The 18608-nt window shown below is 44.3% G+C and overlaps 1 protein-coding gene across 15 annotated transcripts in view; it reads left to right on the forward strand.

Moving 5' to 3' along the window:
• PDPR (pyruvate dehydrogenase phosphatase regulatory subunit) overlaps positions 1-13291 on the forward strand; it is a 73412-nt gene extending 60121 nt beyond the window's left edge. For all 15 annotated transcript variants that reach the window (XM_043495377.1, XM_038368324.2, XM_043495380.1 and 12 more), the window contains 3 exons: positions 4805-4894; positions 5804-5986; positions 12739-13291. In XM_043495377.1, coding sequence (XP_043351312.1) covers positions 4805-4894; positions 5804-5986; positions 12739-13143 — 678 coding nt within the window. In that variant the 3' untranslated portion in view covers positions 13144-13291. The remainder of the gene's footprint in view (positions 1-4804; positions 4895-5803; positions 5987-12738) is intronic.
• Positions 13292-18608: the final 5317 nt, after the last annotated feature.

Genomic DNA, 18608 nt, shown 5'->3' on the forward strand with positions numbered 1-18608 from the left:
ACAAGTACTTAGAATTACTGAGATAACTGAAGTAGGTACTTAGCACTACTCACTGAGTGTATTTTTATTATCTCCCTTTAAAATCTACTTATTGAATATACAGCAGAATTTCTTTGAAATGGACTTCATTTTGTGTAGTTGAAGTTCTGATATCTCAGTGTATGTGACAGTAATGGAATACGAAGCCACCAGTCACTGGTGACACATAGGATCAATTTCTGTAGAGTTACCATCCCTGTCCTTTACTGTTTAGAGGTTCAGCAGATGCCTTTGTGTTGTGCAGCCTCTTATGTGTCTTGAGACTGCAAGCCTTTGTCCAGTTCTTGCTCATATTTCATTGTTATGACTACACTTGAGTCACTCATAATTATTTATTTGCCTTGGATAATGTATCATTCCTGTTGGAGTCGTACAGTGGGGAGATTTATATACATAGAGAACATGAAACAATGGGTGTTACCATACACACTGTAACCAGAGTGATCACTTAAGGTGAGCTATTATCAGCGGGGGGAGGGACCTTTTGTAGTAAAAATCAAGGTGGGCCATTTCCAGCAGTTGATAAGAACATCTGAGGAACAGTGGGGGGGAAGGGGGGATAAACATGGGGAAATAGTTTTACTTGTGTAATGACACATCCACTCCCAGTCTCTATTCAAGCCTAAGTTAATTGTATCCAGTTTGCAAATTAATTCCAATTCAGCAGTCTCTCGTTGGAGTCTGAAGATAAAAAATCCATTACAATCTACATGCCATACAGACTATGCTGATAGCTTGTGCCACACACTCTCAAAGAAACTGGGAACCACCTGATCAACATCCTCTACAGCAAACAGGGAAAGATTAAGAAAAAGCTCTCAAAACTGGATATTCTCATAAAAAAACCAACCTTCCACACAAACTTCCTCATGGCTAGACTTTACAAAAACTAGACAAGCCATTTACAACGCACACTTTGCTTCTCTACAAAAGAAAATGGACACTAAACTATCTAAACTACTACATGCCACAAGGGGCCACAACAGTGGTTCCCTTAACCCACCCAGCAATATTGTTAATCTATCCAACTATACTCTTAGCCCAGCAGAAGAATCTGTCCTATCTTGGGGCCTCTCCTTCTGTCCCTCCACCCCCACGAACATGATACAGTTCTGTGGTGACCTAGAATCCTATTTTCGATGCCTCTGACTCAAGGAATATTTCCAATACGCCTCTGAACAGCATACTAACCCCCAGAGAGCTTCCTACCAAGACTACAAAAAGAAGGATTCTGGGTGGACTCCTCCTGAAGGTCAAAACAACAGACTGGACTTCTACATAGAGTGCCTCTGCCGACGTGCACGGGCTGAAATTGTGGAAAAGCAGCATCACTTGCCCCATAACCTCAGCCGTACAGAACACAATGCCATCCACAGCCTCAGAAACAACTCTGACATCATAATGAAAAAGGCTGACAAAGGAGGTGCTGTCGTCATCATGAATAGGTCGGAATATGAACAAGAGGCTGCTAGGCAGCTCTCCAACACAACTTTCTACAAGCCATTACCCTCTGATCCCACTGAGGGTTACCAAAAGAAACCAGCATTTGCTCAAGAAACTCCCTGAAAAAGCACAAGAACAAATCCGCACAGACACACCCCTGGAACCCTGACCTGGGTATTCTATCTGCTACCCAAGATCCATAAACCTGGAAATCCTGGACGCCCCATCATCTCAGGCATTGGCACCCTGACAGCAGGATTGTCTGGCTATGTAGATTCCCTCCTCAGGCCCTACGCTACCAGCATTCCCAGCTATCTTCGAGACACTGACTTCCTGAGGAAACTACAATCCATCGGTGATCTTCCTGAAAACACCATCCTAGCCACTATGGATGTAGAAGATCTACACCAACATTCCACACAAAGATGGGCTACTAGCCGTCAGGAACAGTATCCCCGATAATGTCACGGCAAACCTGGTGACTGAATTTTGGGACTTTGTCCTCACCCATAACTTTGGAGACAGCGTATACCTTCAAATCAGCGGCACTGCGATGGGTACCCGCATGGCCCTACAGTATGCCAACATTTTTATGGCTGACTTAGAACAACGCTTCCTCAGCTCTCGTCCCCTAATGCCCCTACTCTACTTGCGCTACATTGATGACATCTTCATCATCTGGACCCATGGAAAAGAAGCCCTTGAGGAATTCCACTGTGATTCCAACAATTTCCATCCCACCATCAACCTCAGCCTGGACCAGTCCACACAAGAGATCCACTTCCTGGACACTATGATGCTAATAAGCGATGGTCACATAAACACCACCCTATACCAGAAACCTACTGACCTCTATTCCTACCTACATGCTTCCATCTTTCATCCAGACCACACCACACAATCCATTGTCTACAGCCAAGCTCTGCGATACAACCGCATTTGCTCCAACCCATCAAACAGAGACAAACACCTACAAGATCTCTATCAAGCATTCTTACAACTACAATACCCACCTGCTGAAATGAAGAAACAGATTGACAGAGCCAGAAGAGTATCCAGAAGTCACCTACTACAGGACAGGCCCAACAAAGAAAATAACAGAATACCACTAGCCATCACCTTCAGCCCCCAACTAAAACCTCTCCAATGCATCATCAAGGATCGACAACCTATCCTGAAGGACGACCCATCACTCTCACAGATCTTGGGAGACAGGCCAGTCCTTGCTTACAGACAGCCCCCCAACCTGAAGCAAATACTCACCAGCAACCACACAACAGAACCACTAATCCAGGAACCTATCCTTGCAACAAAGCCCATTGCCAACTGTGCCCACATATCTATTCAGGGGACACCATCATAGGGCCTAATCACATCAGCCACACTATCAGAGGCTCGTTCACCTGCGCATCTACCAATGTGATATATGCCATCATGTGCCAGCAATGCCCCTCTGCCATGTACATTAGCCAAACTGGACAGTCTCTACGTAAAAGAATGAATGGACACAAATCAGACGTCAAGAATTATAAGATCCAAAAATCAGTTGGAGAACACTTCAATCTCTCTGGTTACTCGATTACAGCCTAAAAGTGGCAATACTTCAACAAAAAAACTTCAAAAACAGATTCCAACGAGAGACTGCTGAATTGGAATTAATTTGCAAACTGGATACAATAAACTTAGGCTTGAATAGAGACTGGGAGTGGATGGGTCATTACACAAAGTAAAACTATTTCCCCATGTTTATTCCCGCCCCGCATTGTTCCTCAGATGTTCTTGTCAACTGCTGGAAATGGCCCACCTTGATTATCACTACAAAAGGTGTGTCTCCCCCCCCTCTCCCGCCGCCGCTCTCCTGCTGGTAATAGCTCACCTTAAGTGATCACTCTGGTTACAGTGTGTATGGTAACACCCATTGTTTCATGTTCTCTATGTACATAAATCTCCCCACTGTATTTTTCACTGAATGCATCCGATGAAGTGAGCTGTAGCTCACGAAAGCTTATGCTCAAATAAATTTGTTAGATTAAAATATTGTCCATTCAGTTAGGTTTTCAATGCAAAATTGTTTTTGAAAATCTCAGCTATTTCTGGCAATTTTGTCTATGAGCCAGGAGGTCAGGCAGTAAGTCTGAATCGAAAGGATCTGCACAGCCTAATAGAAAAACAATGTCACAGTACGGGAGTAACCATAAAGTGTTCAGTGCAAGTAAGAGAATTTTTCCTGCAGTTTTCCACCAAAGTCTAGAAAACTCTCTGTAATTTTCTAGAGGCCCTGCTTCAGAGATGTGTCAAAAAATAGAGCAGAAGTGCTACACTATTGTGTGGATTGCAGTCTGTATTTTACTTAATAAAAATCATGATTAGAAAGGTTCCAAATGAGAAAGCATCCATTTATCTTAAGTTTCTTGAGCAAAATAGTTGGCTTTTGTCCTTCTAAAAGACTTAGTTTCTATCAACAGGAAAGGTTATTTACATTTACTTTTTGGTAACTGTGGCGGGCCTATTAGGAGTCAATTAGCCAATCAGGAGGTTTGGTTGCTTTCAGTACCACATAATCATAGTGAGGGGTTGGTGTCTGTATCTGACTCTATGGCAACATTCTAGTTATTAAGGTATACTTTTGTGTAGTGCACAAATGAGTGGCTTGGAGTGCCTAGATCATTTTGGTGTGTGTTTATATGTATTTTTTTTTTTAGGGATGTTCTTATCTTTCCCATCTTCCCTCCAAAACCCACATACACATACTATTATCATTGTCTATTTTCTGATACATATGACTGGAGAGCACCCATGGACAAAGTAGTTTTTCCACTGGACCTGGCCCCTAATAACTTCAAAATGAATTATGCCTCTTCCTTCCCACCACAGGATCCACTCTCTTGTCCTCTGAGGAAGCTCTTCTTAAAATAAGAGGTGGGTGTCCACAGCTCTGCCAGTATTTATGATTGGTATGAATGTGGACATCTTTCTCATACGGCTTGTGAGTGAAGGATTAGGAATGCAACTCTTCCCGTGTGTGTTTGCAGATCCTATCTCCCAGAAACATCTTTGGCACTAGTGTTTATGGCTTTCCTAATGAGATGTATGTTAGTGCAAGTAGGAAATGTCCTGAAAACCATCAACCTCAGGAAATAAGAACTGATCAAATCTCCTTGTTTGAATTAAACTTCACTTTTGAAGTGAGCTAAGATGAGGAAGGGAAAAAAGTTTAGCCCATGAGGTTTGCATTGTGGGTGGGTGGTCTCTGTTCTGGATCTTAGATGCCATGGTCCAGTCTGAACTTTGCTTTTCTCTCTTTAACTCCTCCTTTCTGCAGGAAATGAGCGTGGGGTATGCTAATGGGATCCGTGTGATGAGCATGACACACACAGGAGAACCTGGATTCATGCTATACATCCCTATAGAGGTAGAGTGGTTTATAAGCCTTAACCAGTCAGTACAGTCCTTATGTTTTTAATCAGTAACACTTCCATCTTAACCATACAAAGATGAATAGGCTTCTTTCCTGTTTGGGTGGGTGTAGTTAACTTTTACACTTTTAGCATGGAGAATGGCATTTTGTAATCTGAAGTATACAAGTGCCTTTGCTAGGATCTCTGAATTCTGGAAGTGAAATTAATGCTGCTTTACATTCAGTCGAACGTGTTTGCTTTCTAGAGTCAATATTTAGCCATTTGTATAAAAGGAAGGTTTACCAGGTCGGATTATTTTCTACCCTTGGAGTCCATATCATACCACTGTAGTTCTTACAGTGCTGTAAAAGATCAAATACTTTTGTGTAGTCATGAGCACTCAGTGCAAGGTCTGGGTCTTATGACACTGTGGGACAGAAGGAGGTGGGGGTAGGGAAACTACAGCATATTAAACTCAAGATTATGGGAGTCGAATGTTATTCAAAGCCAATTATGACCCATTCAATGGAAATAATAGCTGGCAAATTTAAGAACAAATAAATGAAATACTCCTTCCTACAGTGTGTAGTCAGGCTGTGGAAGTCACTGATATACAGGATCAGTGTCCCATACTGTGGCTGGCTTTTAAAGGATGGATACATAATTATATGCCCCTTATTTGTAGTAATACTAACTCAGACAGGGTAGTCAAATCTGTCTTTACTGTGTGAGCTGATCTCTGAAAAGGGCAGGAAGACGTTTCCCTTCTTTGTGCAGCATTACACAATTGGGCAGTCTTTCCTGTGAAGCATTGCTTCAGAGACGGGGTACTAGAGTCTGCCTCTTGGTGTGGCAGCTTGTCCCTTTATCTTCTCTGATGCTGTGTGTGCTGGTAATCCTGACGTGTTAATTCTTCCCTGCAGTATGCTCTGCATGTGTACAATGAGTTGATGAGCGTGGGACAGAAGTACGGGATCCGGAATGCTGGCTATTACGCACTTCGCAGCTTACGCATTGAAAAGTTCTTTGCGTTCTGGGGCCAGGATCTGGACACTTTCACCACCCCCTTGGAATGTGGACGTGAGTTCCGGGTGAAACTGGACAAGGTACTGTGTCTGAGGCTGAATCAGCTCCCTCAGCAGTGTTTACATGAGAACACTGAAACAAAGAAGGCAAAGCAGTACTGCCATGAAAAGAGTGTGCTCTCTAACGGGATAGATTCCAACACAAATATTTCCATGGGGAAGTGGAGAACTTGTGTGTGAAAATATTTTGTCTGTATTAATGACTGATTCTGTTGCATCTTGAAAGGATGCTAGAAACCACACAAATGCTGTACCCTCCAGCCTCTAGGGCAGTAATTTCAACTGCTTGTTAATGAAAAATTAGAAATGCAACTCTTCTGTGTGCGTTTGCAGATCCTATCTCCCAGCAACCCCTTTGGCACTAGTGTTTATGGCTTTGTGCCTAGTGTAGTTTTTACCTGGATAGGGACAATGGGTGTGGAGGACACTCAGCGCCTTGCAGGATTCAGCCTATTGTTTAGCTTTCTCCTACCAGTCCCCCTGCCCAGTTTCATTGATGATGCCAGCGCAGCCCATGGAACAAGATTTGTGGTCAGTTCAACACCATAGGGAAGCCCAAGAGCAGCAAACCCTGTTTTTTTGCAGGGATCATCCATAAATAATTGCTCTTATGGCAAGGGGTAGGTAGAGATTGATGTGGCAGGTTGGGTCACAGAAACCCCCTTGGGACTGTCACCTGATGTGCTGAGACTACCTCTAAGCCCATTTTCTCTGCCAGTTTGGTCCTCCAGAACCTTGCCTTGTTGAGCTAGACACAGCAGTCTGCTCCAACACAGACCCTGGGTCTGAACCGCACCCCCAGAGCTGCAGACTTAACTGAAAACAGCTTAAGAAGTGCTCCTGTCACTAGCTCCCAGACACTCAGCTCCCAATGGGATCCAAACCCCAAATAAATCTGTTTTACTCCGTATAAATCTTATACAGGGTAAACTCATTAATTGTCCGCCTTCTATAACACTGATAGAGATGCACAGCTGTTTGCTCCCCCAGGTATTGATTACTTAAGCTGGGTTAATTAATAAGCAAAAAATTATTTTATTAAGTATAAAAAGTAGGATTTAATAATAATAATAATAACAACAAACAGAACAGGTAATAACAAACAGAACAAAGTAAGTTATCAAGCAAAAGCAAACAAAACATGCAAGTCTAAGCCTAGCATTAAGAAACTGATTACAGATGAAATCTCACCAACAGAGATGTTCCAATAAGCTTCTTTCACAGACTGGACTTTTTCCTAGTCTGGGTCCAGCAATCACTCACACCCCCATATTTACTGTCCTTTGTTCCAGTCTCTTTCAGGCATCTCTTGGGGGTGGAGAGGCCATCTCTTGAGCCAATTGAAGACAAAATGGATGGGTTTCCAGGGCCTTTTATATTCTTTCTCTTGTGGGCAGAAACTCCTTTTTTCTCCTGTGCAAAATCACAGCAACAAGATGGAGTTTTGTAGCCACCTGGGCGAGTCACATATCTGTGAATGATTCAGCTTTTTGCAGGCCGATGCCATTGTTTACATGTTAGTTTGAATAAAAGCTTAGATGTGGATTGGCGTCTCCCAAATTCCGTTAAGTGTTTCTTGATTGGGCACTTACTGAGACTAGTCCTTTCTCAAGAAGCTGACCAAATGCTTCACTGATGCTACTTAGAATCAAACGCATTGAGATACAAGTACCTAGCCAATATTCATAACTTCAAATACAAAAATGATACACACAGACAGCATAATCATAACAAGCAAACTTCAACCTATCCATAGACACCCCACTTGACCTCCTCTATACAAGATCTGATGCAACTATAGGACCCTGGTTGCAACAGTGATCTATACAGTCACAAGTATCAGAGGGGTAGCCGTGTTAGTCTGGATCTGTAAAAGCAGCAACGAGTCCTGTGGCACCTTATAGACTAACAGACATATTGGAGCATAAGCTTTCGTGGGTGAATACCCACTTTGTCGGATGCATGTAGTGGAAATTTCCAGAGGCAGGTATAAATATGCAAGCAAGAATCAGGCTAGGGATAACGAGGTTAGTTCAGTCATCTGATTTTGTCCTGTTTGCAGGGGTGGGAACCCTCTTGGTAAAGTATCGGGGTAGCTGTGTTAGTCTGTATCCACAAAAACAACAAGGAGTCCGGAGGCATCTTAAAAACTAACAGATTTATTTGGGCATAAGCTTTCGTGGATAAAAAGCCAAACTTTTTTACCCATGAAAGCTTATGCCCAAATAAATCTGTTAGTCTCCTTGTTGTTTTTTTTTGGATACAGACTAACACGGCTACCCCTGATACTTGACACCATGGAAGGCACTAAATTTAGCTGCATAAGTGGAAATCCATCAACCTCAACAAAAAACTCGCACAGATACAGACCGACATCATCTTCCTCTCCAAGTGGAAACAGATGGACATCATACCAAATGGACTGAAGGTAAAATATCCATTGCAATCAACGTACTACACTAACTATGGTGAGAGACTCCCACACACTCTCAAAGAAACTGAGGCACCATCTGATCATCATCCTGTACAGCAGACAGGAGAAGATCAAGAATGAGCTCTCAAAACTAGAGACTCATACAAAACCAACCTTCCACACAAACTTTCACGTGGCTGGACTTTACAAAAATGAGACAAGCCATTTACAATGCACACTTCACTTCTCTACAGAGGGAAAAGGACAGTAAACTATCTAAACTCCTACACAGGGGGCTACAACAATGGTACCCTCAACTCCCCTAACAATATTCGCAAAAAGAAAAGGAGTACTTGTGGCACCTTAGAGACTAACAAATTTATTTGAGCATAAGCTTTCGTGAGCTACAGCTCACTCAAATAAATTTGCTAGTCTCTAAGGTGCCACAAGTACTCCTTTTCTTTTTGCGAATACAGACTAACACGGCTGCTACTCTGAAACCTAACAATATTGTTAATCTATCCAACCACACACTTAACCCGGCGGAAGAGTCTGTCCTATCTCGGGGACTCTCTGCCCCACCACCTCCACGAACATGATGCAGTTCTGTGGTGATCTGGAAGCCTAGTTTCGTCATCTCCAACTCAAGGAATATTTTCAGCACACCATTGAACAGTGCACTGACCCACAGGAACCCTCCTACCAACACTACAAGAAGAAGAATTCTGCATGGACTCCTCCTGACTGTCAAAATGACAGACTGGACTTCTAAATAGAGGGCTTCCGCAAACACGCACAGGCTGAAATTGTGGGGGGAAAAAAAGCATCACTTGCCCCATAATCTCAGCCGTACAGAAAGCAGTGCCATCCGCAGCCTCAGAAACAACTCTGACATTATAATCAAAGGGGCTGACAAAGGAGATGCCATAGTCATAATGAACAGGTCAGATTATGAACAGGAGGCTGCCAGGCAACTCTCCAACACTGCATTCTACAGGCCACTATTCTCTGATCCCACTGAGGAGTACCAAAAGAAACTACACGTTCTGCTCAAGAAACTCCCTGCTATAGCACAGGAACAAATCTACATGGACATCCCCCCCAAAGCCCCAACCAGGGGTATTCTATCTGCTACCCAAGATCCATAAATCTGGAAATCCTGGATGCCCCATCATCTCAGGCATTGGCAATCTTACAGCAGGATTATCTGGCTATTTGGACTCTCTTCAGACCCTATGCTACCAGCGCTCCTAGCTGTCTTTGTGTCACCACAGACTTCCTGAGGAAACTACAATGCATTGGTGATCTTCCTGAAAACATCATCCTGGCCACCATGGATGTAGAAGTTCTTTCGCTAATATTCCACGAGGATGGACTACAAGCTGTCAAGAACAGTATCCCTGATGAGGCCACAGCACACCTGGTGGCTGAGCTTTGTGACTTTGTCCTCACCCACGACCATTTCAGATTTGGGGACAGCTTATACCTGCAAGTCAGTGGCACTGCTATGGCCCCACAGTATGCCAACATTTTTATGGCTGACTTGGAACAATGCTTCCTCAGCTCTTGTCCCCTAGTGCCCGTCCTTTGCTTGCGCTACATTGATGACATCTTCGTCATATGGACCCACTGGAAGGAGGCCCTTGAAGAATTCCACCTGGATTTCAACAATTTCCACCCCATCATCAACCTCAGCCTGGACCAGTCCACACAAGAGATCCACTTCCTGGACACTACAGTGCAAATGAGTGATGGTCACGTAAACACCACCCTATACCGGAAACCTACTGACAGCTATACTTACCTACATGTCCCCAGCTTCGATCCAGGACACATCACATGATCCATTGTCTACAGCCAAGCCCTAAAATGCAAGCGAATTTGCTCCAATCCCTCAGACAGAGACAAACACCTACAAGATCTTTTCAAGCATTCTTAAAACTACAATACCCACCAGGGGAAGTGAGGAAACAGATTAACACAGCGAGACAGGTACTCAGAAGTCAGCTACTAGAGGACACGCCCAACAAGGAAAATAACAACACTACTGGCCATCATGTACAGCCCCCAGCTAAAACCTCTCCAGCACATTATCAGCGATCAACAATCTATCCTGGAAAACGATCCCTCACTCTCACAGACCTTGGGAACCAGATCAGTCCTCACAGACAGTCCTCCAACCTGAAGCAAATACTCACCAGCAACTACACACCACACCACAGAAACACTAAACCAGTAACCAATCCCTATAACAAACCTCGTTGCCTACTTTGTCCCCATATCTACTTTAGCGACACCATCAGAGGACCCAACCACATCAGCTGCATCATCAGGGTCTCATTCACCAGCACATCTACTAATGTTATATATGCCATCATGTGCCAGCAATGCCTCTCTGCCATGTACATTGGCCAAACCGGATAGTCCCTACATAAAAGAATAAATGGACACAAATCGGACATCAGGAATAGTAACGTACAAAAGCCAGTAGGAGAACACTTCAATCTTCCTGGACATTCTATAACAGATTTAAAAGTGGCTATACTTGAACAAAAATACTTCAGAAACAGACTTCAAAGAGAAACTGCAGAACTAAAATTCATTTGCAAATTTAACACCATTAATTTGGGCTTGAATAGGGACTGGGAGTGGCTGGTTCACTACAAAAGCAGCTTTGCCTCTCCTGGAATTTACACCTCCTCATCAATTATTGGGAGTGGACTACATCCACCCTGATCAAATTGGCCCTGTCAACACTGGTTCTCCACTTGTGAGGTAACTCCCTTCTCTTCATTGTCAGTGTATAATGCCTACATCTGTAATTTTCACTCCATGCATCTGAAGAAGTGGTTTTTTATGCACGAATACTTACGCCCAAATAAATCTGTTAATCTGTAAGGTGCCATCGGACTCCTTGTTGTTTTTTCTTGGTAAATTAGTGACTCCAGGAACTTGATCCATTGATCTGGAGTTGTAAGGTTTGACTTGCCTTTGCGTTCTGGGCTCCCTTTTGTCACTATATCAGCAATACGTACCCTACTCAAACCATGTCACCAGGAGGGCAGCTAACATCCCCAGAGAGTGGAGTAATGCTCCACAACCAGAGTGGAGGGAAGGAGTGCACCTTCCCTGTATCTACTTTCAGCCCTGCTTGCTTTGGGGTGCAGATCTGGCCACTTACTTCCTGCAGTGTGATGTAGTGGCTGGAGTAGGGATCTGAAAGTCAGGAGATCTGGTTTCTGTTCCTGATTTTGCAAGTCAGGCAAGTCACAGAACCACTGTGCCCTGTTTACTTATCTGTAAAGTAGGGATAAGAACAATATCTGCTCATCTTTGTGAAACAGCATGCAGTCCCCTGATTGTAAGTTAAAGGCTTGAGTGATTCTAGAATAGCTGTTCCTGATTAACTTGGTTTCGAAGAGGATTAAGCTAATTTTGAATAAGACACTCTTATTTTGGAATAAGAACACCCAAACAGTGAGTTAATCAGCAATGTTTATTCTGCTTTAAATTCACACCCTACCTTAATCCAAATTAATTTCACAGTATAGCCAAACCGTAAATTGCTACTACCAAAGTCTAAAATGATTATCCATGCTAATCCAGGAAGTGGACAATGATTGCTTTGTTCGTAGTTTCCGTAGTTCGTGTTTTTGGGGCTAGACTGTAGGAGAGAAACAAAATATAACAAAATCCCACCCTTTTAAAAACACACACAAAACATGAAAAGCTGCAGCTGAACTAAGGGAAAACAAGGGATTGAAAGAAAAGGTAATAAATAGAGGGCCAGCAGCAGCCATTCTAAAACATCTCTAGGTGGAGAGAACTAAGGCAGCGGTCCACCATTTTTTCCCATATCATTAGCCTCAGACCACATATTAATAGAGATTGCATACCTTCCTATTGCTGACTGTGTGCACACTGTCCCTGCCCATCTGTGACCAGATCACATCTTTGTGGCAACTACAGTAATTGTTTACTAATAATGCTAAGAAAATACAGTGGGTGTTCATTCTGCTTTTAGAGGTATTACCACTTCCAACAATTTATCCATAACAAAATGGGGGAGACTGCTGGAATCAGTAACACTGGTACGCCTGGAATGAATTTAACTGCACCTACTATGTTTTTGTATTTTTTTTATGCCTGTTTAATGCAATTCAGCAGCTGAAAATGAGGGAAGGCAGAACACGTGAGTGACTCGCCAGCTCTTGTTTCTTTGCAGCTGGGAAGGGACCAGCTTCAGTGGGTAGTGTTGGCCCTAGGCTGACCTTGTATCACTAAGCATCTGTCGCTTAAAATCCAGCAGCTGGCACAGATCACATGCCCTTCATCAGCTGGCCTTTCTTTCTCTCTCTAGGGGACTGATTTCATTGGCCGGGATGCACTGATGCAGCAGAAGCAGGACGGCGTATGCAAGCGCTTCACCATGTTCATCCTGGAGGATCATGATACAGACCTTGATCTCTGGCCCTGGTGGGGGGAGCCCATTTACCGCAATGGCCACTATGTGGGCAAGACCACCAGCAGCGCTTACAGCTACACCCTGGAACGCCATGTCTGCCTGGGCTTTGTGCAGAACTTTGACAAGGAAACCAGGGAGGTGTTGCTGGTGACACCCGACTTCATCAACCGGGGCGAGTATGAGATTGACATTGCTGGGCAGCGCTTCCAGGCTAAGGCCAAGCTCTACCCCTTCAGCTCCCTCTTCACACAGCGCCGCCGCAAGGACGAGATGGAATTGAGTGGCTACCATGGGAAGTAGAACCACCTTGCCCCACCCCTTCTCCATAATGGGAATCTCTGTCACCATCCTCCTCTCCTTCCCCACGATCTCCCTCATTCTTCAACCCATATGGTTCCACTTCCTCTTCCCCCTGCTCTTTCCATTTTTAAACCTTTTTGTTGTGTGACACTTTGTACATTGTAAAACTAATTTTTCAAACCCTTCCACCCTCTCATCCAGTCTCTCTCTCTCTCTCTCTCTCTCTCTCTCTCTCTCTCTCTCTCACCCCCTTACTCCTTCCCATGCCATGTTCCCACACCTCCCTCCCCCCATGGCAGCAGCATGGTGTTGAGTGTACGTCCAAAAGCCCATATGGGAGCAAGCACCTCCAGAAACCCTAGGCTGTACCCCAATGGCTGCTGAGAGGGGTGCATGTGAAGTCTTAAGGACTGTATCCCTCCCATCCCCCTGCTGCCTATGGCCTAGAACAGGAGGTGTTTGCTGGCCTGTAACTCTGTTTTTCTGTCCCCTGGCTAAACCTTTTGGTGTAACCTCACCTGCGAGTTGCAGTGGAGAGGCCAGACCTACCATACGGTGCACACAGGGCCAACTAGAGGGTTCCTTCTTGCCAGCCAGTTCCTCCGAGGTCCTCCAGTCCCCAATTCAGAGGGGTCAGTGCATTGATACTCAGAGCAATAGAATGATCAGCTACCTCACTAGCACCACACAAGATGTAACAACATTGTGTGGCCAGCAGCGAACAGGCAGGTTTTGGTGGGTTCCAGGCCATCACCACCCTCCTCTTTTTTTCCTTCCGGGAGTGAGTCTAAGAGGCTTGACTTAGCTAAGAGGCTGTGCAAGTGACAAAATAACGCTGATAAGTTTCCTCTTCTGTGTTGGGTCACTGAAAGGGAATGGCTTTCTCTGAGTAAATGAAGATCAACGTGCACTTCACTCTTACAAAGGGACAGAACTTAGTATTTTTATTCTCAGTGAAAATGTCTATCTCCAACATTGACCGAGACACTGGACTCCTGGCTACTTATGGCACATTGCAATGCTGCTTTTGTTTCAGTTGCACAGTGGATTCTCTGTGGATTCTCCTTTCTCCTTTGTTTTGCTTCGTGTGAGCAAGCACACTTGTCTGGCTTATACACCAAGCATTAGAGTTGGATGTGAGGATTGTGTTGTTTGGGAAACTAGAGCAGAGGAAGGGATGGAGTCTTGCATTTTCAGCGAGCTGGGGCCAGCCAGCAGCCTTGGAGCAACATTCTGGTGACCACTGGGAGATTAGAGTTGAGGGCCCAAGTTTGGTTCCTTGAACCTATGATGCTCTGAGTGCTGCAGAGGCAAAACACTATGCTCCTGGTAAGGGTGGCAGTGTCTGTCAGCTATACCCGCTGGCCCATAACGTGGTTCCTGCTCTTCTCATCAGATCTGTTGCATTTCTGTCTTCCTCATGACAATAATACCTCAGTTGAAGGTAGTTGATTCACTATGCAGGGCCCTGTGGTTAGAAGAGAAAGTGAGTAAGGATCTTTGAATTGCCTTGGCTTGGCAAAATCTCTCTGCACAGTCATGCAGAAACTCACACAGACACATCAGACTACAGAGCTGGGATCCGCCCACTCTGAAGGTGACAGCTCTGCACTGATTACAAATAGTTATGGTGTAATGGGAAAGAAGGTGGATTAAGAATGCTAAATTGTATCCTATGGATTTGTCTCTCAAATTCTTCCTCCTCCCATTATCAGCTAGAGCAGAGTAATGCATTTTCTCTTCCCTTATTTTAAAATTATCCATTAAAACATCTCCAGTAAACTACCCCCTGCCCCCACACACACTTCTGGTTTCCCCGCTTTGTGGTTCTCAGCAGCGCTTCCACCGAAGCCAGCATCTTTCTGTCTAGCAAGTAGCACCATTTGACATTGTCTGTGGTCACTGAGCTGGCTGAATTGTTTGTCTTTGAGCCAGGAGCCAGAATTTTACCTTGCTTTGGCACTTGCTTTTCCTGTCATTGGGTGAGCATCAGTAACATTACATTTGAGGACAGCGCTACTTGAGACCTGGCTTGGATTCCTGTCTTATGAAGTTTTTCTTCTTTCCTGGCTTCCATCAAGTCTTTGTCCTGCTAATGTAGAGGTGGTAATGTCCCAGACCTTCCCTCCCATACACTGGAAGCTGGCTTTTTGACTTCTGCTGCTGGAGGTAGTAAGAGCAGGCGAGGTGGGAGACTGACGCACTTTAATTGTAAAAGAACTGGCTATCAGAGGAGTCTTCCCAAATGGTAAAGTGTTGTGCAGCTTTCACAGCGTTTGCGAATGGAGCACAGGGAGGGGCAAGGAACTGGGGACTCAAATGACAGCACTTCTTGGCAGGATCTCTGTTGGCAGGCAGGAGGGAACACACAGTGGGGTTTGCATTGTGGTAGGACATGGATATGCTTGCTGTGGATGGCTGTTTTCTTCCTGCAGTGGCTTCCTTTGTAAAAAGCAGTTAATATTCTAAAAGATTAATGTCTCCTCCTTCAGGATCCCCAAGTGACTTTCACATGAATAACTTCCCTCATGGCTTGAAATGGAAACACTTTTGGGGTGGAACGTCGCAGCCATTTGACAGGACACACAAGCAGTACTGGGCATAATAGTTTGGTTGTGGAGGAAATTATTGTACCTGGCTAATATTGTTTAGCTAAAATTCCTCTAGCAGTGTTATCACCTGAATTGGAATTTGGCCAGTGTACCAGGGTTAGCACCCCAGTTTTAACTAAATGTGCCAGAAAGTCTTTCATGACAAAGTGATCAGGGTGTTCGTTTTACAGCCACTCCATAACACTTACATCCCCCATGCTGGGGCATTTGTTCAGTACTGATTCAGAAGAATGCCACCTAGTAAATCCACCAATACTACTTTCTGCAGCACATGTGGTTTTCCTTGGAGGTCTCCTACAAAGTACTGATCAGTCCTGACCTGTCTTGTGTTATCTGGCACATTGCTGTGTCTTTGTTATATAGAGGACTGGCTGATGACCCACAGAAAGAGGTTATTACTTAGTACCTGGCAAGGTTAAGGAAAACTTCTCAGCCTCCCCTTACTGTATAGCACCAGGGCACTTCTGCGGTGGAACACATCAGTCACTTTACCCAGTAAGTGCTACATAACAGTTTAGGAGGGAAAGTGAAAATATTTTATACCACAATGGAGAATTCTTGGTAGACTGAGTATAACTATCTGAGTTTGAATTGGACCAGAACACCCTTCACTTTCTTAAGAAGAGTGTTATAGTGTGAAACTTTAATGACCACAGCTGGTCAGGAGCACACAAAAAGCCAGTTATCTATTAGTCTCACAGCAATAAGGAATCCCTGAAGAGGAGCATTTTTTTTATATGGCTTCCCCATCCCAAAGTGGTCCATACATAGGAAGATAAACTTGTCTCTGTAGCATGGGTAATTTTTGCCCTTTTGAAGAGTTAATAGCTCCCTTTCTGTCCAGGTTTATTTAACCCTGAAGTACCCACATATGAGGGTGAAGATTTTGTAATGGTGCCACACAGGTATGGTGTAACTCCATCCATGTCTGTCTCTTCTTGCTGGGATGGTTAAGTGAAACAATGGTACTGTTTTGAAATAAGGCAGTTTAGCAATTGGCTGTCTCCCAGTTCAGGCACACCCATTCTGGCCTTACCTGTTACCAGTCCTCTCTCTGACCTTGGCTTAGCCTCTGCACCTGTGCTCTTTGAAGTCTCGCCTTTTCCTTGGTAGATTTTTTTTTTCCTTTGTGTTGCTGACGAATAATTTGACTTTGGCAACTTGAGTGCTTGCCAGTGGACAGTCACATGATGGATTGTGAAATACTGTACTAGGCACCAAGGTCATGCAAGGAGCTTCTACCTTTTCTATAATGCTTTCATACTCTTAAAGGGAAACTGCAATGTAAAGATTCTACCTATTGTATCTAATTACAAAGAATAAAGCACCTAAGGGAGAAAAAAATAAAAGTTGGAAGCTGCCATCTTGGCTTTGATGCACAGGAAGACTGAAAACAACCCCTCATTAAAAAGCAATGGGAATCTGAGCTTTGGGGATGCTGTAACACACAGTTCCAGTGCTGTCTGATGAAGTTGGCATTTTCAGTCGTCCCTGAGACCACAAGACTGGAAAAATTTAAGGGTCCCTTCTTCATACTCATTCTCCCTCCCCTTGCATAACATATACACCTGTGGATCACACTTCTGGAGACACCTCCATTCCTCGATTTCTGGGGCTGTCCCTTGGTGCTCTGCACAGCTGGCTGCTCTTTCAGGATTCCCTTTGGGAACCCTCTTCACCGCAGGACTCGTATCTTCTCTCTCTTCTTTATCACTCTCCTCTTGGCTGATCTCTTTGGCTATACCATGGTCTCTTGCATCACTTCTGTGCTGATGATTCTCAATCTACTTCTGCCCAGTACCTCCTCCAGGATGTCCAATCATCTCCTCAAACTTAACATGGCTAAGTCTGTTCTTCACCTCTCCTCTTCCCCCTTCCTTCCCCCTTTTCACATCACACTCTCCTCCTACCCACCCCAGCTCACAGCCTTTATTATCTTTGACTCCTCTGTTTCCTGCTGTTCTCTCATCCAAGCTCTCACCAGGTCCGGTTGCTTTTCCCTTTGTAACACATCTACATTCCTCCCCCCACTGCCAAAATCCTGGTTCATGCCTTGTTCTCTGTAACTACTGTAAGCTCCTCCTCCTTTTCAATCTATCCACAGTGCTTCCTTTCCTACATTCCAACCAAGTCCACCCCAAATCCCTTATTGGTCTTTCTGCATCAAGTTCAAACTTCTCAGCTTCACGATGCTACACAACTCTGCCCCTACTTGCACCCCACTCTGCCCCACCCCACTCTCTTTGTTTAATCCTCCCTTTGTCTCCTCCCAATCCTACCTTCATGCTGCTTCACATGCTGCCCATACCCCACATGTCTGCAGTGACTTCTCTTTGTCAGTGGGACACAGCATCTCTCTGCATTCAGATCCCTGCTTTCACTCCAGCTATCTCAGCTGGTTTTCCATCCACCATCTGTTTGTTTGCCCTACTCTGTTCTCAGATGTAATATTCTGATCTTCCAGGATGCACTCTCGACATGTCACCCTTGTCCATTCCTCCCTCCCCAACCTGTTGTGATTTCCAGAGTTCATCTATTAAGATGGTGAGGTCTCTTGGTAAGGGAGCATGTCTGTTTTCTGTGAAGTTTCATGCAGATTTACAGCACTAGATGCCCACTGAATAATAATGATGAATGCAGACATTCACTTTCCACCATAAACTTCTCTCCATTGCCTCTCCTTTTACTAGAAGGAAGTCCAGGCAAATCAGAAGGGACTGCTTGTGTATGCAGAGCTTGGAGTACCGGTCTCATTAAAAGGCAAATTCATGCAAGTAGTGCCTAATTCTAAAGAGGTAATGTTAACATCTGTAAGCCCAGTATTGGACCAACCCTTTTGTCATTCATAAATTT

This window comes from Dermochelys coriacea, chromosome 12 (assembly GCF_009764565.3).
Source record: "Dermochelys coriacea isolate rDerCor1 chromosome 12, rDerCor1.pri.v4, whole genome shotgun sequence".
NCBI classification, from domain to species: Eukaryota; Metazoa; Chordata; order Testudines; family Dermochelyidae; genus Dermochelys; species Dermochelys coriacea.